The sequence below is a fragment of the Heptranchias perlo genome, chromosome 23 (assembly GCF_035084215.1).
Source record: "Heptranchias perlo isolate sHepPer1 chromosome 23, sHepPer1.hap1, whole genome shotgun sequence".
In the NCBI taxonomy this organism is placed as follows: Eukaryota; Metazoa; Chordata; class Chondrichthyes; order Hexanchiformes; family Hexanchidae; genus Heptranchias; species Heptranchias perlo.
This window is the reverse complement of record NC_090347.1, coordinates 3807497-3829410: the sequence shown is the minus strand read 5'-3', so window position 1 is coordinate 3829410 and position 21914 is coordinate 3807497. Positions and strand designations below refer to the sequence as shown.

At 47.3% G+C, this 21914-nt stretch overlaps 1 protein-coding gene across 4 annotated transcripts in view; it reads right to left on the bottom strand.

The window, feature by feature from the left end:
- Positions 1-21914, bottom strand: part of stxbp4 (syntaxin binding protein 4) — a 209382-nt gene that overhangs the window by 106449 nt on the left and 81019 nt on the right. For all 4 annotated transcript variants that reach the window (XR_010966940.1, XM_068003828.1, XM_068003829.1 and 1 more), the window contains 3 exons: positions 18240-18364; positions 16827-16916; positions 11355-11420 (listed from right to left, as the gene is read on the bottom strand). Coding sequence is in view for 3 of the 4 variants with exons in the window: in XM_068003828.1 (XP_067859929.1) it covers positions 11355-11420; positions 16827-16916; positions 18240-18364 (281 nt within the window). In the remaining variant the exon portion in view is untranslated. The remainder of the gene's footprint in view (positions 1-11354; positions 11421-16826; positions 16917-18239; positions 18365-21914) is intronic.

Below are 21914 nucleotides of genomic sequence, written 5' to 3'. Positions count from 1 at the left end.
GGTGTCCTGGCCAATATTTATCTCTCAACCAATATAATGTTGTCCAGGTCAGAATCTCCACATTCCTGGGTTGTACCTACATTGTTAAGTGGGCAATCCCTCTCCCCATAACCCCTACCACAGAAGTGGGCCTCACTGCCTGAGGTCCCTTTCTAAAGGGTATCGGGGGTTCCCACCATCAGGACCCCTTTTAAATACAGGGGTCTCACACTCCTGGATGTTTTTCAAAGAGACCAGTCTCACAGACCAGGTCTTCTGTTAAAGAGGAATTTTTGCCATCAGGGCCTCTGGAGTGTTCAAATCCCATTCCAGAGACTGGAGCACATAATCCAGGCCGACACTCCCAGTGCAGTACTGAGGGAGTGCTGCACTGTCAGAGGTGCCGTCTTTTGGATGAGACTTTAAACCAAGGCCCCATCTGCCCTCTCAGGTGGTGGTAAAAGATCCCATGGCCACTATTTGAAGAAGAGCGGGGAGTTCTCCCCTGTGTTCTGGCCAATATTTACATCTCGACCATCAGTTAAACAGATTATCTGTTCATTATCACATTGCTGTTTGTGGGATCGTGCTGTGCGCAAATTGGCTGCCACGTTTCCTACATTACAACAGTGATTACACTTCAGAAGTACTTCATTCATTGGCTGTAAAGCGCTTTGGGACGGCCTGAGGTTATGCAAGGCGCTATATAAATGCAAGTCTTTCTTTCTTTCAACTTATTTAATGACCCGGAGGGTGTTGAAGAAGCACAGGGAAGTAGGGATACACAGAGGGTCTGTCACCATCGGAAAAGAGAAAAGGTTGTTTAATGAGTCAGGTGTCAGAGCCCTGACAGACAGTTCTACCAAAACAGTCTCCACATGAACCATTAACCTGTCCTTTCACTTTTCGAATGTTGACAGGCCTGCTGTGCATTGGCGGCAATTTCCACTTTTATTCCAGATCTCCAGCATTTGAAGTTCCATCTTCAAATGGCAAAACTCTGCAGAATTCCTTCCGACGCCCTCTCCTGCAAAGTAATGGATATCATTCCACAACTGAGGCCACAGCATCCCATGGAGTACTGGACTATCTCTGTAGTTATCCCTTGAACCATTAGCACCGTTCACAACCAGCTATTTATCCAGTTCCTTTTTGAAAGAGCTACCTGCCTTTTGCCTTAACAGCTTTCGCTGGGAGCCCGTTCACCAGTCAGCGAGTGAAACGATGATGGTTTTGCGATCTTTATTCTCGCTCGAAGCTGATTTGCTTGGTGCTGCCTGTCTCTGCTCTTGCGATTGTTGCTGATTATATAACTTCCTTGTTTTTGTGCTCGCCAGGCCTTTTCAGCAGTTAGAACACAGGGAGGGGGTAAGGAAGAAACAGGCCAACAAAAAGATTGTAATGAACTAGTCCAACGGGGGGGAGATTGCCTCCGTGTAGCTGTGTAGCAAACTCATCAATGCTTTTATAAACACCCTTGTCATTCTGATACGCCTAGCAGGCTGATCATTTACCCTCAATGTGTTCATAGTTGTGAGGTCCCCAGGTTGAAGCATAAATGTCAGGGCCACTATGATACTTGGCCTGCCTTAAAGTGACCCCACATGTTGTAACGTGAAAGAAGACACAACTCGTATTCAGCTGCTTTCTTTCCCCCCTCCAGCCGTCTCCCCTATTCCTCCAGCCGTCTCCCCTATCCCTCCAGCCGTCTCCCCTATCCCTCCAGCCGTCTCCCCTATCCCTCACCTCCTGACCCCCGCAAAGCCTTTCCACCATCTACAAGGCACAAGTCAGGAGTGGGATGGAATACTCTCCACTTGCCTGGATGAGTGCAGCTCCAACAACACTCAAGAAGCTCGACACCATCCAGGACAAAGCAGCCCGCTTGATTGGCACCCCATCCACCACCTTAATCATTCACTCCCTTCACCACCGGCGCACTGTGGCTGCAGTGTGTACCATCCACAGGATGCACTGCAGCAACTCACCAAGGCTTCTTCGACAGCACCTCCCAAACCCGCGACCTCTACCACCTAGAAGGGCAAGAGCAGCAGGTACATGGGAACAACACCACCCGCACGTCGCCAGCGACGCCCAAATCCCATGAACAAATTTAAAAAAGCCGTCTCCCCATCCCTCCAGCCATCCCCTATCCCTCCAGCCGTCTCCCCCATCCCTCCAGCCGTCTCCCCTATCCCTCCAGCCGTCTCCCCCATCCCTCCAGCCATCTCCCCTATCCCCACCTTCTTCTCCCGAAGGCAGTGACTCAGTGCCGGGATACGGTTCTGCGATGACCAGCTGGCTGAGTGACCGTTCTTCTCGTGCGAGCCTAGATGGTGAGGGTCAGCGCAGGGGCTTCACAATCGGGCCTGATCCTGTTCTCATCCAACAACCGAATACAAGTCGGGGGTCACTGGATAGCCTCTGAAGCCCCTGCTACTGCTGGCCCAGCTTTAAACTGAAACCATTCCATGCCCGTCAGGACCATCATTGCTCAATGGGAATAAACTGTGAAACAGTAAGTAATGATCAGCACAGAGTAATGTTCCAAGAGGATTTTTAAAAAAATATTAACTCTTGGGAAATGGGCATCGCTGGCATTTATTGCCCATCGTTAACTGCCTTCGAGAAGGTGGTGGTGAGCCTTATTCTCAAGGGGCAACTAGGGACAGGCTATAAATACCAGCTTTGCCAGCGACGCCCACATCCGGAGGATGAATATTAAAAAAAAAAGAATCGGGAGAGGCAGTGCAGCTTTTCACCTGCAGAGCCTGGGATTTCAAAACCAGAGCAGATTAACGGCACCGGTACAGAGACAATTATTTAGTTCAGGCGGCGCCCTGTGCGGCTGCCCTCTCCCAGCGTTTACGTTGCCAGATCCGTCTCTCTTATCGCAGCGGCAGAACCTCAGGCCCGTTTAAAGGCGTGCGCCAACAGCGGGGGGGTAAGAGAGCTGGGGTTGAGCAGAATAAACACGGACAGCCGGATAGGCTCCCCCGATCCAAACTAAAGGAGTGGCAGGGTGAAAGGGAGCTTTAAGGCCTAGCACGCCTACCCTCCTGCTCCAGCTGGTGCGGGGTGCTGCTCTGAGTTTGGGATTAATACACGGCGATGGGGCTGTGCAGAGGGAGCTTTGCTCTGCAGTCGGCCTGTGAGCCAAAATGAAAAAGTGTGCGATTCCCCCTAGCTTGTAGAACATCACCACAAATAATGGAATCCGGCTACCAGACATCACCTTCCCTCTTAGTGAGCCCTGACTTTGTTAAGTTACTTCCCCATCATACCTCACTGATTTAAGATCTGGCTCAGTCATTGCGGCCCCTTTTATCGAGCCCTCTCGAAAGCCTCAATGCCTCTTTGGAAACACAGTGCTCAAACCTTCGTCAATTTGAATACCCCCATCACCTCTTTGCCCCTCCCAGGATGATGCGAAAGCAAACGAAGTGCTCACCCCTCGCCCCTGTGCTCGCTGACCTACATTGGCTCCCGGTCCAGCAACGCCTCGGATTTTATAATTCTCAATTAATATTTTATAATTCTCATCCTTGGGTTCAAATCTCTCCATGGCCCTCGCCCCCTCCCTATCTCTGTAACCTCCTCCAGCCCCTGCAACCGTCCGAGATCTCTGCGCTCCTCCAATTCTGGCCTCTTGCGCATCCCCGATTTCCTTCATCGCTCCACCATTGGCGGCCGTGCCTTCAGCTGTCTGGGCCCTAAGCTCTGGAATTCCCTCCCTAAACCTCTCCGCCTCTTTCTCCCCCTTTAAGACGCTCCTTAAAACCTACCTCTTTGACCAAGCTTTTGGTCACCTGTCCTAATTTCACGATATGTGGTTTGGTGCCAAGTTTTGTCTGATTACGCTCCTGTGAAGCGCCTCGGGACGTTTTAATACGTTAAAGGTGTTGCATCAATGCAAGTTGTTGTTGTTGAGGAGAGAGACAATATAGGAACAGGAGGAGGTCAGTCATCGCCTCGAGCCTACTCTGCCATTCAATGAGATTATGGCTGATCTGTATCCCAGCTCCATATCCCTTAATACCCTTGGCTAGCAAAAATCTATCGATCTCCGATTTAAAGTTATTAATTGAGCTTTTACATCTGCTTTTTGTTGGAGAGAGTTCCACACTCCTACCGCCCTTTGCGTGAAGAAGTGTTTCCTAACTTCTCTCCTGAATGGCCTGGCTCTGATTTTAAGGTTATGTCCCCTTATCCTAGACTCCCCCACCAGCAGAAAAAGTTTCTCTCTATCGACCCTATCAACTCCTTTCAAAATCCTAAAAACCTCAATCAAACCACCCCTTAACCTTCTATATTCCGGGGAATACAAGCCTAGTTTATGGAATCGCTCCTCATAATTTAACCCTTGGAGCCCTGCTAACATTACAGCAACTCAGCAACTGCAGCAACTCGCCAAGGATTCTTCGACAGCACCTCCCAAACCCGCGACCTCTACCACCTAGAAGGACAAGAGCAGCAGGCACATGGGAACAACACCACCTGCACATTCCCCTCCGAGTCACACACCATCCCGACTTGGAAATATATCGCCGTTCCTTCATCGTCACTGGGTCAAAATCCTGGAACTCCCTTCCTAACAGCACTGTGGGAGAACCGTCACCACACAGACTGCAGCGGTTCAAGAAGACGGCTCACCACCACCTTCTCAAGGGCAATTAGGGATGGGCAATAAATGCCGGCCTCGCCAGCGACGCCCACATCCCGTGAATGAATAAAAAAAATAAAAAATTTCTGGTGAATCTGTGCTGCACTCCTTCCAAGGCCAATACATCCTAAGGTGCGGCACCCAGTACTGAATGCAGTACGTGTGTCCGTCATTAAGCAGACGGTGAAACCAAATTTGAAAAAAACCCTTCGGCCACAGTGGAAGAGGAGGAGGGGGAAGAGTCCGGGGATTCAGCCCCTCGTCATTATCCTGCGTTCCCCGGTGGAACGTAAGGATGCCCATCAAAGTCGAGCAGCCCATCCGGAACTCGGCGCCCAGGCTCAAAACACGGAGCATGGCCACCCCAGAGGGATTGCCGGAAGATGAGATGGAAGATACACTGTAATGAATAGGGAGCCAGCGATTCTGGTGAGGAAGCAGCTGATCAGCCCCAGCTCTGAACTTGGGGTTCGAGCTAATGGATTGTGCGATTGGCTCACTCTCCCTCACTAATGAGCAAGATCCTCATTCATCGGCAATTTTCTTTTTAAAATTAAATATTTAAGATCCACTTTAATAATAATTTCACGCGGGTTCTCCCTCCCCGCCTGCGATATTTTCTGGTTGGGGAGCAAACCAAGATGCTATTTGTTTCACCAGGAGATTGAATTGATGAATGTTTGCTGCCTGGTTTTACGTTCTCCAGGCACGCTGGCTGGCTCTGACCAGGTTATCGGTTGGAGGTTCAGGACTATGGTGAGAGACCCTGCTGCAGTGGAAGCTCGCTGGTAGAACTCTAAATCTAGGGTTTTAAATACCCCCACCCCCACCCAATAGCAGCCACTCAATAAAACCGTGCAAGAAGGTGTTTGGTACTGTAGGCTGGTGTCAGCAGTGTAAGCCTCTCGGCCAGTAACAAGGCAAGTGTGCAGCCTCGATATATCGAGGCGCTGATCTAGGTTATAGGGCGTGTGGGGAGGGTAGCGGGACGGGTGTCCTGGGCTGGGTTCCCTCCACTCTGCTATTTCTCCATTTTCCTAATTCAGGTTTCGTTCAAACACAATGAGGTAGCCCTTGGCTTTGTGCGATGGTGTAAGACGGGTGAGAGCAAGTCGGCAGCCTGTTTCACATAGAATCTTACTCACACCACTCAGCCCATTGTGCCTGTGAAAGAGCTATCCAATCAGTCCCACTCCTTCCCGCCCTTTGCCTATAGCCCTGACTTCAGTGGGAATAAAAATTGCGAGAGATGTAAAACGGGCTGCTGGCTTACACAATGGCACAAAATCAAGATCCATCGCCATTGATTCAAGATACGAGAAACACACTGACAGCTGTGTGCTGGGCCTGGTATCGTTGCCCAGAGACAAAGGCCAACCTGACCAGCTCTGGGGTCGTCCTTTCAACGTGAACGTCCTATGGAAGCATCACTGCTAAAGGGCATTTGGGCCCCCCAGCAGGCCTGTGAGACCGGGATCGACCAGACAAGCCCATCGGGGAGGAAGTGAGTCCCACGAGCTGGGAGGAAATGGGAGAAGCCGGGGGCGCAAGCAGAAGTAGCAGAGAATAAGAGTGACAAGGTGGGACAGAGAGAGAAAAAGGAAGAAAGACTTGCATTTATATAGCGCCTTTCATGACCTCAGGATGTCCCAAAGCGCTTTACAGCCAATGAAGTACTTTTTGAAATGTAGTCACTGTTGTAAGTAGGAAACGCAGCAGCCAATTTGTGCACAGCAAGATCCCACAAACAGCAATGTGATAATGACCAGATAATCTGTTATAGTGGTGTTGGTTGAGGGATAAATATTGGCCTTGACACTTGGTTCTAACACAGCACCTGAGCAATATTGACATTTGCAGATAGCCAGCCTGATTCTAGAAAGCAGCCAACTGGTGCCCTTCGTAGTGGCTTGAAGCTTCTGGCAATTTTATACTGTTTGATCTTCATTATTCTCAGTCCCGCCTGTGCAGCAGGCAACGGGGAATAGCAGAGGTCTGGGTGCAAGGACTGAGAGGTTATAACTATCAGGAAAGACTGAACAGGCTGGGGCTCTTTTCCCTAGAAAAGAGAAGGCTGAGGGGTGACCTGATAGAGGTCTTTAAAATTATGAAAGGGTTTGATGGGGTAGACACAGCGAATCTACTTGTGGAATCAATTGTGGAGGAATCCAAAACTAGGGGTCATCACTGTAAGATAGTCACTAATAAATCCAACAGGGAATTCAGGAGAAACTTCTTTACCCAGAGAGCGGTGAGAATGTGGAACTCACTCCCACAAGGAGTAGCTGAGGTGAACAGCATCGATGCATTTAAGGGGAAGCTGGATAAACACACGAGGGAGAAAGGAATAGAAGGAGATGCTGATAGGGTGAGATGAAGCAGGGCGGGCGGAGGCTCGTGTGGAGCATAAACGCCGGCATGGACCAGTTGGGCCGAAGGGCCTGTTTCTGTGCGGTAAATTCTATGTGATTCTATGCAAGTCGCTGTCCTGTTTCCCCCTCAGTCAGGAGCGGAAGTGATGCTGCGGTACTCGGCGGGGAAGGGCAGCTCTCCAGCGCTCATGCGAAACGGACGCAGGGGCTGTTCCCCCAAGGCCTGCTGCAAGAAACCAGGAACGCAGAGTCCCAACAACAGGAAGCTGCTTAGCACGCTCAGTGCTATTCCGATGAGAGGAAATTCCATTTTTGCATTCCTGACGTATTAACGGACAACTGGAGCACAATAAACCAGCTGCTCCGATCAGCAATCTCTTAGCAGTAACACCTAGGTTCATATTTTTTTTGACTATTATTATTTCTAAATAGTGTTTAGAACACTAGGCCCCCAGATCACATCTGCTTCGTCTTACTATCAGTTCACGTTCCTCAGCTATGTGAACATGAGAAAACAGCCCTGTCCCCGCAGGGATTTAGTCCTGCCTGTTTACTCTGCCAACAACTGTGATGTTTTATGCATGAGAATGTTCCCTTGCAGTGAAGCTGCTGACCCTGCAAGCACAGAATTCCTATGTACAATACACGCGACACAGACAGAGAGATCAAACACCAACAGCAGCGGTAAACACTGTGCAAGTCATTTTTCCTGCATTTTGTGTGCATAATTTGGATTATATACAGGATAATGCACAGGCTGGATTGTTACAGAGGATAAAGCACAGGCTGGACTGTGTTTCAGAGGATAAAGCACAGGCTGGACTGTGTTACAGAGCATAAAACACAAGCTGGACTGTGTTACAGAGGAAAAAGCACAAGCTGGACTGTGTTACAGAGGATAAAGCACAATCTGGGCCGTGTTACAGAGGAAAATGCACAGACTGGACGGTGATACGGAGGATAATGCAGAGGCTGGACCGTGTTGCGCTGAGGATAATGCACAAGCTATTTTGTTACATACAGGATAACCCACTGCAGTGTGTTGTACATACAGGATAACCCACTGCAGTGTGTTGTACAAGGATCACATACAGGCCAGAGTGCATTATACAAAGGATAATGCAGAGGCTAGAGTGTATTATCTAGAAGATAGCACACTGGCTAGAGTGTGTTATACACAGGATGGTGTGTATTATCTGCAGGATAGTGCTCTACCTAGATTGTCTAGGATATTGCATAGGTTAGTGTTATACACAGGATATTACATAGGTTGGAGTGTGTTATTCACAGGATATTACATTGGTTGGAGTGTGTTATTCACAGGATATTGCATAGGTTGGAGTGTGTTATTCACAGGATATTACATTGGTTGGAGTGTGTTATTCACAGGATATTACATAGGTTGGAGTGTGTTATACACAGGATATTACATTGGTTGGAGTGTGTTATTCACAGGATATTACATTGGTTGGAGTGTGTTATTCACAGGATATTACATAGGTTGGAGTGTGTTATACACAGGATATTGCATTGGTTGGAGTGTGTTATACACAGGATATTACATAGGTTGGAGTGTGTTATTCACAGGATATTACATTGGTTGGAGTGTGTTATTCACAGGATATTGCATTGGTTGGAGTGTGTTATTCACAGGATATTACATAGGTTGGAGTGTGTTATACACAGGATATTACATAGGTTGGAGTGTGTTATACACAGGATATTACATAGGTTGGAGTGCGTTATACACAGGATATTACATAGGTTGGAGTGTGTTATACACAGGATATTGCATAGGTTGGAGTGTGTTATTCACAGGATATTGCATAGGTTGGAGTGTGTTATACACAGGATATTGCATAGGTTGGAGTGTGTTATACACAGGATATTGCATAGGTTGGAGTGTGTTATACACAGGATATTGCATAGGTTGGAGTGTGTTATACACAGGATATTGCATAGGTTGGAGTGTGTTATCTCCAGGATCTCTCACTGGCTGTGGCGTGTTCCTTACAGGATGACACACAGACTGCGTGTTATACATGGGGTAACGTACAAATAGTGCTGTGTTGCTGAGTGCATAATGTACAGGTTACAGCAAGTTCAACACAAGGGGAGGAGTAAAACTACTGATCACATTTCAAATAGTTTTTATTTGAAGTAACGAAAGAAACTAGGAAACTAATATCTGGAGAAGAGGGGCAGGAGGGTCTAAAACATTCACACTTTACAGGGTGGTAGTGTGGGGCTCTCTCCTTGGACAGGATTTCAGGAAGGAAAACTGGACCATTTGTGTTGTCATTTTGAGTTAGATCTAGAAATTCAGTAAAATTAACTTTAAAAAAATATAAGAATTAGACTTGATGTTTTATTTTTGAACAAAGTGATGAATTTGTTTGGAATCTCAAATCTGGAGCATTCCTTTAAAACAAAGTGCAGAAAAATAAATCGCAATGATTATTCGATGCTGGTGATGTTTTTTTCCTCAGTCTGAGTACTTAGTGTGATTAGTCCCAGTCGGGTTCAATTCACCGTGTGCTCCATTTTTAACACGACGGTTAGTGCATTGTGTCTGCACTATTTCAACACAAGTGTTAATCCGTTTAAGATAAAACAAACGGGCCATTAAAATGACCAGCCTACCCTCCATTGAGAAAAGGCCATTCTGCCCATCGAAGATAATTTCCAGTGCTGGAGACTAGCATTATTTTTAAACAGCTACACGGTGCAAACAGCAACACCAGATTCCTGCAGGCAGTTTACGCTGGACATCGACCATTAAAGGGCTGGGTTGCAGAATTACAGTTGTAAATCAGCAGCAGACTGGTGGAAAACACTCCCTGTTGATTTTCCTTTGAAAATGCCCAAGATGATTTGGCAAGGTGAGGCTCTGATAGGAGTGCTATCTTCAGTATCTGATCTACGCTCCACTGCCATGGAGAAATTCCAGCTGTTTCAACACCTGTATGCAGGTTCCCCCACAAACCACTGAAGCACCAGTAGTAAAATACACCCTGTGCCAGTGTTGCCCACGTCCTGCACCTAGCAAGCCCCCTGTGCCATCCTCCTTGCTCCACTTAGACCTAGGGGTCGCCAACTCTGGTTGGACGCATTCCTGGAGGTTTCATCACATGGCCTCCCGCGCCCCCAGACTCCCGCCATTAGTTACCTGACATGTCCATCGCCATGGAACCCCGCCCCCGCACCACCGCCATTGGTTGCCCGACATGTCCATCCTCACAGAGCCCCGCCTTCCCACGCCAATCGGAAAGTGAACAGACTCTTCATTACCCGATTGGATGATTCTTGACTGTCAGTCAAACAGCCATTCTCCCCCATTGCCAATATTTTTATGACTAATAACTAAAAGTGTTCAAAGAAAATTAAAACACACAATTTTTTTTAATACCCCCGTGATTTTTCTCCTGGATTACTTGCAGCAATATCCTGGAGATTGATCTATCATTCCTGGTCCTTAAAACCTACCTCTTTGACCAAGCTTTTGGTCACCTGTCCTAATACCTCCTTATGCGGCTCGGTGTCAGATTTTGTTTGATAATCGCTCCTGTGAAGCGCCTTGGTACGTTTTACTACGTTAAAGGCGCTATATAAATGCAAGTTGTTGTTATTGTTGTTCGGACCCCTCCTCCACCAGTCTATCCAGGAACAACACTGGCTCTGTCAACCCTTGATGCTTCATAATACTAAACTGCATCGACTGGTGAATGATCCTCACTGTATGTATCTGCGAGCATCATGCGATGCCACCGGCAATGTAAGTTCAAAGAAAGAAGTTATTAGAGAATCTGTTGAAGCAGCTAAGGAATTGCAAAAGGACCTGGACAAGATTTAAAAATAGGCTGAACTATGACAAATGAAATTCAATATGGATAGGGTCTTATGCATTGGAAGAAATAAAATGAATGTAGACTTGAAAAGGAATAATTTGCAGGGCAATGGGGAAAGAACAGGGGGAGTGGGACTCATTGGATAGAATCTTTCACGCAGGCACGATGGGCCGGATGCTCCTGCGCTGTAAGATTCTACGGTCTGATGGTCCTCCTTCTTCTGTACTTATCGACATAAAGCTCAATCCCTCCAGCTCGTCACCACCCCCGCCCCCCCGCCCCGGGATAGATTGCAGTAAAAATAGATTAAAGTGAAGGGGCTGAAATAGCAGCCTAGCGAGTGCAGAAGCAGAAAACCTTCGGGTCATTCGCTTGGCATCTAACCTGGCTATGGGAGTGCTTGGTGGGGCAGTGTGTGCTGTGACCCCCGAGGCCACCCCAGCACACATAGTTGCAGCAGCTTCTGTCTAGAGTGGGTGAGCAGATCCTCACCTGTTGGACTTTCTGAAGCTCCTCGGTCAGCTGTTTCCTGCTTTTCTCGGATTCCGCCAATCGTTCCTGAGAAAAAATGCAACACAACAGTGAAACGTTAGTAGAATTCTCTTCTTCTCATTTACTCTTTTTACTGGTGACTTTTCCAAGGTTAGCTCAGTGACCCTCATTCTTCAGTCTAACTGGTCTTGCAAACCGACAGTCGCAGGCAGGCTCGTATCCCAGTGGGGCCTCGGGTCAGTCTGTTCAAGGCGTCAGCCTTGACTCTCGCCTCTGAGTCAGAAGGTCGTGGGTTCAAGTCCCACTGCAGAGACCTGAGCACATAATCCAGGCTGACACTCCCAGCGCAGGACTGAGGGAGCGCTGCACTGTCGGAGGTGCCGTCTTTCAGATGAGATGTTAAACCGAGGCCCCATCTAGCCTCTCGGGTGGGATGTAAAAGATCCCATGTCACTATTCAATGAAGAGTTCTCTGCGGTGTCCTGGCCAACACTTATCCCTCAACCAGATTATTTGGTCATTTATCACCTTGCTGTTTGCGGGACCTTGCTGTGCGCAAATTGGCTGCCGCATTTCCTACATTACAACAGTGACTACACTTCAAAAGTACTTAATTGGCTGTAAAGCGCTTTGGGACTTCCTGAGGTCATGAAAGGCGCTGCATAAATGCAAGTTATTTCTTACCGGGGCTGACGTCTCTGCTGCCGATAAGGCAGGCAGATAATCGACTCCCCATACCTTTACTGGTGACTCCTTTGACTAACCACCAGAGAGGCAATGACAGGAATGCAGAATTAGCATTGCACTATTCAAAGGCAGGGTTTTCCCACATTGTAGCTATCATCCAGGCTGGACTATGCTGTCCGATTTCTCTTCCCTCTCTCTCTAGACACATTGCCACAGTCTCCCCAGCGGACTCAAGCTTGCATGAGCTCACTATATAGCATTGGACATTGCTACTCCAACTCTGTGCTAGAAGACCCAAACATTAGGCAAATAACAAAGGATATAGGTTTATAGAAAGATTATAAATGCTTAGAACAGAAAGAGTACCTACTCCAGACAACTTGCACCCACTATAGGAACATTGTAGGCCATTCAGCCCCTCGAGCCTGTTCTGCCATTCTATTAAATAATGGCTGATCTGTACCTCAACTCCATTTACCCGCCTTAGCACCACATCCCTTGATACTCTTACCGAATAAAAATCTGTCAATCTCGGTCTTACAAATTTCAGCCTTTGGGAGGAGGGAGTTCCAGATTTCCACTCCCCTTTGTGTGAAAAAGTGATTCCTGATTTTACTCCTGAACGGCCTGGCTCTAATTTTAAGATTGTGGTCCCTTGTTCTGGATTCCCCAGCCAGAGGAAATTATTTTTCTGTATCTACTCTATCGAATCCCTTCCATGTTAAAGGAAATGGTGTCTAACATTAATGAAACTTTGACGGCACCTCCAACAGTGCAGCACTCCCACTGTTTTGATGAGATATGCTTCAGTATTTAGATTCACATTCTAAAAGAAAGAAAGAAAGACTTGCATTTGTATAGCACCATTCATGACCTCAGGATGTCCCAAAGCGCTTTACAGCCAATGAAGTACTTTTGAAGTGTAGTCACTGTTGTAATGTAGGAAACGCAGCAGCCAATTTGCGCACAGCAAGATCCCACAAACAGCAATGAGATAAATGACCAGATAATCTGTTTTAGTGATGTTGGTTGAGGGATAAATATTGGCCACGACACTGGGGAGAACTCCCCTGCTCTTCTTCGAATAGTGCCATGGGATGTTTTACGTCCACCTGAGGGGGGCAGATGGGGCCTCGGCTTAAAGTCTCACCTGAAAGTCGGCGCCTCCGACAGTGCAGCGCTCCCTCAGTACTGCACTGGGAGTGTCGGCCTGGATTATGTGCTCAAGTCTCTGGAGTGGAACTCGAACCCATGAACTTCTGAGTCAGAGGTGAGAGAGCTACCCACCGAGCAATAAAAAAAACAGATCCCCTCCTCCCGTGACTCAGATACTAAATTAAGATCTGAGCTCCGATAGAGAGGGAGATAAAAAAGGAGGGGGGGGGGGTGGCAATTTTGGTTAAGAAAACAATTATAATTGTGAGGAGGGATGATATTTCAGAAGGAGCATCAAATGAGGCCATATGGGTTGAGCTGAAGAACAAAAAAGGGGCAGTCACACTACTAGGATTGTACTATAGACCCCCAAATCGTCAGAGAGAGATAGAAGAGCAAATATGGAGGCAAATTTCTGAGAAGTGCAAAAACAATAGGGCAGTAATAGTAGGGGATTTCAACTACCCGAATATTAACTGGGATACAAACAGTGTGAAGGATATAGAGGGCGCAGAATTCTTAAATTGCATACAGGAGAATTTTTTTAGCCAGTATATAGCAAGCCCAATGAGAGGGGGGGGCAGTTCTGGATTTAGTTCTAGGAAATGAAGAGGGGCAGATGGAAGAAGTAGCAGTGGGAGAGCATTTTGGTGGTAGTGATCCTAATATTGTTAGTTTTAGCATAGTTATAGAAAAGGACAAAGACAGAGCAGGATTAAAGCTTTCAATTGGGGAAAGGCCAATTTTACTAAACTGAGAAGTGATTTAGCAGAAGTAAACTGGAAACAGCTACTTGAAGGTAATTCAGTGTCAGAGCAGTGGGAGACATTCAGAGGGGTGATTCAAGGGGTTCAGGGTAAACATGTTCCCACAAAGAAAAAGGGAGGGGCTGCCAAATCTACAGCCCCCTGGATGTTAAGAAGCATTCAGGGTACGATAAGGCAGAAAAAGAAAGCCTATGATAGACACCGGGAACTCAATACTACGGAAAGCTCAGAGGAGTAAACAAAGTGCAGGGGTGAAGTTAAAAAGGAAATTAGGAAAGCAAAGAGAGGGCATGAAAAAATATTAGCAGGTAAAATCAAAGAAAACCCAAAGATGTTTTATAAATAAATTAAGTGCAAGAGGATAACTAAGGAAAGAGTAGGACCTATTAGAGACCAAAAAGGTAAACTATGTGTGGAGGTGAAAGATGTGGGTATGGTGAGAGAGAGAGAGAGTGAGAGAGAGAGAGAGTGAGAGAGAGTGAGAGAGAGAGAGAGTGAGAGAGCGAGCGAGAGAGAGAAAGAGAAAAATGTCAGGGCTAGACCAGATCGGGCTAAGTGTGAGGTCCTTCACAGTCGGACCTCTAACTGACTTCTAACATTCACTGTCTAGACTATTAAATGCAGAATGCAAATGAAGCATGTGACGGGTGCCCGTGGAACGATATCACAGCAAGGGGTCAACGTCAGGAGAGGAGGGGAGAGGAGGAAATTGAAAATAAAAAGTAGTTTTAAAAAAAAACAAACAGGAAAATTGGAGTAAAACAGGACATCCATGGCAGTTCAGGATATGATATAATGCACATTTCATGTTTTCTCCCTGCAGAGCCTCAAATAAAACTCTCCTTCGACCAATTATTATGGAGCGGACAAAATATCACTGCTGGGCAGTCAGCTAAAAATTCTTGCGTGTAATTACGAGCCCACAGATACTGGTCTGGGTAAGCCCAGAAAACCATTTATATTGTCACAATACATTTCCTAAATAGGCCGAGTGGAATTTCCGTGGTAATGGTAGGGGCTACAGCGCAATCGTGCATCAACCAGGCGGGAACCTTGAGTTCTAGGTACACATGGAGGCACAACATACAGACACTAAGGCAGGTGGAGCATACGCAATGTAGCATCAACATGCAGAGTGGATCACACATTCCATCCCCTGTCTTGGAAAGAGAAAATCAAAGACAGGCTACCACATGGAGTGGTTGAGGCCAAACGCATGGATGCATTTAAGGGGAAGCTGGATAAACACATGAGGGAGAAAGGAATGGAAGGATATGCTGATAGGGTGAGATGAAGTAGGGAGGGAGGAGGCTCGTGTGGAGCATAAACACCGGCATAGTCCTGTTGGGCCGAATGGCCTGTTTCTGTGTTGTACATTCTAAGTAATTCTAAGTACTTCAATAGAGAGTAAATGCTTTGCAATCTGGAGTCCTCAGATCACCGCTCAGCACCATGTGGCTGGACTAGAAGCCCGATTGGCAAAAACATCCCAGCAGTTGGTGCTGTCACTCTGACAGGGCTCCGCACTCACTTTTACCTCACACACTATAGGCAAGCATGGTCTTCCAAACTCCCTCACACGCTGATGTTTCGAGTCCTGGTCCACCAACTCCTCAATTTTAAAATTCTTATCCTCCATGGCCTCGCCACCCCCCCCACCCTCCCTTTCTCTGTAACCTCCTCCAGCCCTAAACCCACCGAGATCTCTGCGTTCCTCCAATTCTGGCCTTTCCCCGATTTTAATCGCTCCACCATTGGCGGCCGTGCCTTCAGCTGCCTAGGCTCGAAGCTCAGGAATTCCCTCCCTAAACCTCTCCGCCTCTCTACCTCTCTCTCCTTCTTTGATGTGCTGCTTAAAACCTACCTCTTTGACCAAGCGTTTGGTCACCTGTCCTAGAGTTTCCTTCTTTGGTTCGGTGTCAACGATTGTCTGATTACACTCCTGTGAAGCGCCTTGGGACATTTTACTACATTAAAGGTGCTATATGAATGTTGTCCAGGACAGAATCTCCACATTCCTGGGTTGTACCTACATTGTTAAGTGGGCAATCCCTCTCCCCATGACCCCTACCACAGAAGTGGGCCTCACTGCCTGAGGTCCCTTTCTAAAGGGTATCGGGGGTTCCCACCATCAGGACCCCTTTTAAAAACAGGGGTCTCACACTCCTGGATGCTTTTCAAAGAGACCAGTCTCACAGACCAGGACTTCTGTTAAAGAGGAATTCTTGCCATCAGGGCCTCTGGAGTGTTCAAGTCCCACTCCAGAGACTGGAGCACATAATCCAGGCCGACACTCCCAGTGCAGTACTGAGGGAGTGCTGCACTGTCAGAGGTGCCGTCTTTTGGATGAGACGTTAAACCGAGGCCCCCTCTGACCTCTCAGGTAAAAGATCCCATGGCCGCTATTCGAAGAAGAGCGGGGAGTTCTCCCCTGTGTTCTGGCCAATATTTACACCTCAACCATCAGTTAAACAGATTATCTGGTCATTATCACATTGCTGTTTGTGGGATCGTGCTGTGCGCAAATTGGCTGCCGCGTTTCCTACATTACAACAGTGACTACACTTCAAAAGTATTTCATTGGTTGTAATGTGCTTTGGGACGTCCTGAGGTTGTGAAAGGCGCTATATAAATGCAAGTTCTTTCTTTTAAACGGCATTCTTACCACCAGGATCTCTTTTAAACAGGAGAGTTTTCCATCAGGACCCCTTTTAAAGAGGAATCCTTGTTAATGAGCCCCTTTAAGGATATTAAAATGAATCACAATTTGTGGCATGTGGTTTTAAGCGTGACCTGTTGGAGATTCCCTCTCTCCCGCAGGATGCCGTGTTCAGCATTCCAAGCTGCAGTAACCCTCCCTCACCTTCACTTTCTTCAGCTGTATTAATGCTTCACTCCTCTCCCGGGTCATTCTTTCCAAATCATCCATGCCCACTGAACTGGATGGTGTGATCTGCAAAATTCAGAGAATATTTGTAGCAGGGAGCTTTTCACGACACGTACACTCAAAATCATTTCATATTTTAATTCTGGTGGTGAAAACAACCCTACAAAAGCAGCAAAGCGGGAAATATTGGGAAGCTGGACGATGGCCTTTCAGCTCTGGGGCCTCGGATCACGTGCAGCCCCAAAGAGACGGGACAGGTCTCTCTTCAGTCTGCTTGCTGTAAGTGTGCCTTTTGGAATGACGTTGGGGCATCTCAATCTAGTTCCTAGTGGAACAAACATCTGGCACTAAATTGTCGATCTCGTGCAGAGAAGTCACAAGGGTGACTGGTGTGAGAAATGGGGACCTCACACTGGTACAGCTTGGGGTGGCTGTTCCCAGGTTTGGGTTAAAGCGCCGCGATCAAGGAGCTGGCTGGGCATCTGACTGGTGAGGCACTTGACCTGGGATTGGTTACAGAACATTGGAGAAGGAGTTCCAGTACATACTCTGAAATGAGCTGCAGGCAGGAATCTAATCGAGGGGTTACATGTAGAGTAACAGATACACGGGAGTGAGTTACAGGCTGGAATCTAATCGAGGGGTTTGGGGGGGTTTATATATAGAATAACAGATACCCAGGAGTGAGTTACAGACTGGAATCTAATCGAGGGGTTCGGGGGGTTTATATATAGAATAACAGATACCCGGGAGTGAGTTACAGACTGGAATCTAATCGAGGGGTTTGGGGGGTTTATATATAGAATAACAGATACCCGGGAGTGAGTTACAGGCTGGAATCTAATCGAGGGGTTCGGGGGGTTTATATATAGAATAACAGATACCCGGGAGTGAGTTACAGGCTGGAATCTAATCGAGGGGTTCGGGGGGTTTATATATAGAATAACAGATACCTGGGAGTGAGTTACAGGCTGGAATCTAATCGAGGGGTTCGGGGGGTTTATATATAGAATAACAGATACCCGGGAGAGAGTTACAGACTGGAATCTAATCGAGGGGTTCGGGGGTTTTATATATAGAATAACAGATACCCGGGAGAGAGTTACAGACTGGAATCTAATCGCAGGGCTTAGGGGTTTAAAATAAACATGTAATTTCTATTGGAACTATAGAATTTATATAGAAGAAGGCATTTTTCCTGATTGCGCCTCTGCAATCTTCACCACTGGAACTATCTATTCAGATTTGTTTACAGAAAGACAGGAAATGCCCAGCCCAGCTTTACTCACAGGTAACTTACTGGCTCACTTCAGGTTGCTATATTTTGGAAGTTACACTGAAATGAGACAAACAGGAGCAGCAGGTCTCTGCAGCAGGTGGGAACCTCACCTGTGTGGAACGTGTCGTCTCGAAGAGGTTGGCCACTTCGTTGGAAGCAAGCTTCACAGCCCCTGGCCCTGAACCAGCCTCGGTCAGCTGTAACCGGAACAAGTCTCTGGCAGCCTGGACAAAGTCTGCGGGGAGTGAAGTGGTGACACGTGAGCAGAGTCTATTGAAGGAAGAGAACACTCGTTATTTCTCCCCAATTTTCTCTTCTCCTGAAGATGCTGATTCAGGCTGGGGGGGCTCCACAGAGGGCAGCACCTTCCAAAACCCTGGGCTGCGGCCAGCCTTCAAACACAATACAGTGGTTGCTTTGTTCAAACGAGTAACGATTCCTCTGGTCACCATCCTTGGCAACACTGTAAACCTGTTTGTGAGGACTTCCGCTGTTCAGTATTTCCAGTGCTCCAAAATAACATGATTTGTAGTAAATGCCAAAGAGGAGAAACCTTCACCAGCATCTTTCCTGCTTCCAACTGCAACCAGAGCTACTCTTATCCCAAGGTGTAAGCTGTGTTGATTATCCAATGGAACCATCAACATTTATTTTTAATTCATGGGATGTAGGCATCGCTGGCGAGGCCGGCATTTATTGCCCATCCCTAATTGCCCTTGAGAAGGTGGTGGTGAGCCGCCTTCTTGAACAAGTGGCTTGCTAGGCCATTTCAGAGGGCAATTAAGAATCAACCACATTGCTGTGGGTCTGGAGTCACATTTCGGCCAGCAGGTTTCCTTCCCTCAAGGGCATTAGCAAACCAGATGGGTTTTTATAACAATCTGGTAGTTTCATGGCCACCACTGCTGATATTAGTTTTTTTAAAAAATTCCAGGTTTTATTTAATTAATTGAATTTAAATTCCCCAGCTGCTGTGGCAGGATTTGAACTCATGACTCTGGATTACTACTCCAATAACATAACCACTATGTTACCGTACCCACACACTCTATTTACTGAGCCTCAGGGAATTACTACAACAACTTGTACAACTGCCACAACACTGAAACAGCCTTTATCAAAGTCACAAATGACATCCTATGTGACTGTGACCATCTTAAACTATCCCTCCTCATCCTTCTCCACCTGTCTGCAGCCTTTGACATGTTTCACCACACCGTCCACCTCCAACGCCTCTCCTCCGTTGTCCAGCTGGGTGGGACTGCGCTCGCCTGGTTCCATTCTTATCTATTCAGTCGTAGCCAGAGAATCTCCTGCAATGGCTTCTCTTCCCGCTCCTGCACTGTTACCTCTGGAATCCCCTAAGGATATCTCCTTGGCCCCTCCTATTTCTCATCTACCTGCTGCCCCTCAGCGACATCATCCAAATACACAATATCAGATTCCACATGTACGCTGACGACACCCAGCTCTACCTCACCACCACCTCCCTCGACCCCTCCACTGTCTCTCATTTGTCACACTGCTTGTCCAACATCCAGTATTGGATGAGCAAAAATTTCCTCCAACTAAATATTGGGAAGACCAAAGCCATTGTCTTTGGTCCCAGCTGCAAACTCCGTTCCCTGTCCACCGACACCATCCCTCTCCCTAGCCACTGTCTGAGGTTGAACCAGGCCGTTTGCAAACTTGGCATCCTATTTGACCCTGAGATGAGCTTCCGATCGCATATCCGCTCCATCACCAAGACCGCCCACTTCCACCTCCGTAACATCGCCCGTCTCCGCCCCTGCCTCAGCTCATCTGCTGCTGAAACCCTCATCCATGCCTTTGTTACCTCCAGACTGGACTATTCCAATGCTCTCCTGGCCGGCCTCCCATCTTCCACCCTCTGTAAACTTGAGCTTATCCAAAACTCTGCTGCCCCGTATCCTAACTTGCACCAAGTCCCATTCTCCTATCTCACTGTGCTCGCTGACCTATATTGGCTCCCAGTCCAGTAACGCCTCGATTTTAAAATCCTCATCCTTGTTTTCAAATCCCTCCCTGGCCTCGCCCCCTCCCTATCTCTGTAACCTCCTCCAGCCCTACAACCCTCCGAGATCTCTGTGCACCTCCAATTCTTACCTCGTGCACATCCCCGATTTTAATCACTCCACCACTGGCGGCCGTGCCTTCAGCTGCCTGGGCCCTAAGCTCTGGAATTCCCTCCCTAAACCTCTCCGCCTCTCCACCTCTCTCTCCTCCTTTAAGACACTATATAAGTGCAAGTTTTTGTTGTATATAGCCCCTTTAACATAATAAAACATCCCAAGACGTTTCACAGGAGCGATTAGCAAACAAAATTTGAGCCCTAACCACATAAAGAGATATTAGGACAGGTGATCAAAAGCTTGGTCTAAGAGGTGGGTTTATAAGGAGTATCTTAAAGGAGGAGAGAGAGGCAGAGAGGTTTAGGGAGGGAATTCCAGAGCTTAGGGCCCTGGCAGCTGAAGGCACGGCCGCCAATGGTGGGGCGAAGGAAATCGGGGACGCGCAAGAGGCCAGAATTGGAGGAACGCAGAGATCTCGAGGGTTGTAGGGCTGGAGGAGGTTACAGAGATAGGGAGAGGGGCGAGGGCCATGGAGGGATCTGAAAACAAGAATGAGAATTTTAAATTGGAGGTGTTGTCGAACCGGGAACAATTACACCAGATATCCAATAGGGAATGCAGGAGAAACTTCTTTACCCAGAGAGTGGTGAGAATGTGGAACTCGCTGCCACAAGGAGTGGTTGAGGCGAATAGAACAGATACATTTAAGGGGAAGCTCGATAAACATATGAGGGAGAAAGGAATAGAAGGATATGCTGATAGGGTTAAATGAAGTAGGGAGGAGGCTCAAGTGAAGCATAAACACCAGCACAGACCGAATGGCCTGTTTCTGTGCTGCAGAAACATAGAAACATCAAAATAGGAGCAAGAGTAGGCCATTCAGCCCTTCGAGCCTGCTCCACCATTCAATATGATCATGGCCAATCCTCTATCTCAATACCATATTCCCGTTCTCTCCCAATACCCCTTGATCTCTATTGTGTCTAGAAATCGATCCAGCTTCTTCTTAAATATATTTAGTGACTTGGCCTCCACAGTCTTCTGTGGTAGAGAATTCCACAGGTTCACCACCCTCTGAGTGAAGAAACTTCTCCTTATCTCAGTCCTAAATGTCCTACCCCATATCCTGAGACTGTGACCCCTCGTTCTGGACCCCCCAGCCAGGGGAAACGTCCTCCCTGCACCCAGTCTGTCTAGCCCTGTCAGAATTTTATATGTTTCAATGAGATCCCCTCTCATTCTTCTAAACTCGAGTGAATACAGGCCGGGTCAACACAATCTCTCCTCATACGACAGTCCTGCCATCCCAGGAATCAGTCTGGTGAACCTTCGCTGCACTCCCTCTATGGCAACTATATCCTTCCTTAGGTAAGGAGACCAAAACTGCACACAATACTCTAGGTGTGGTCTCATCAAGGCCCTGTATAACTGCACTAAGACATCCTTCCTCCTGTACTCAAATCCTCTTGCAATGAAGGCCAACATACCATTTGCCTTCCGAACTGCTTGCTGCACCTGCATGTTTGCTTTCAGTGACTGGTGTACAAGGACACCCAGGTCCCTTTGTACATCAACATTTCCCAATCTATCACCATTTAAATAATACTCTGCCTTTCTGTTTTTCCTTCCAAAGTGGATAACTTCACATTTATCCACATTATACTGCATCTGCCATGTATTTGCCCACTCACT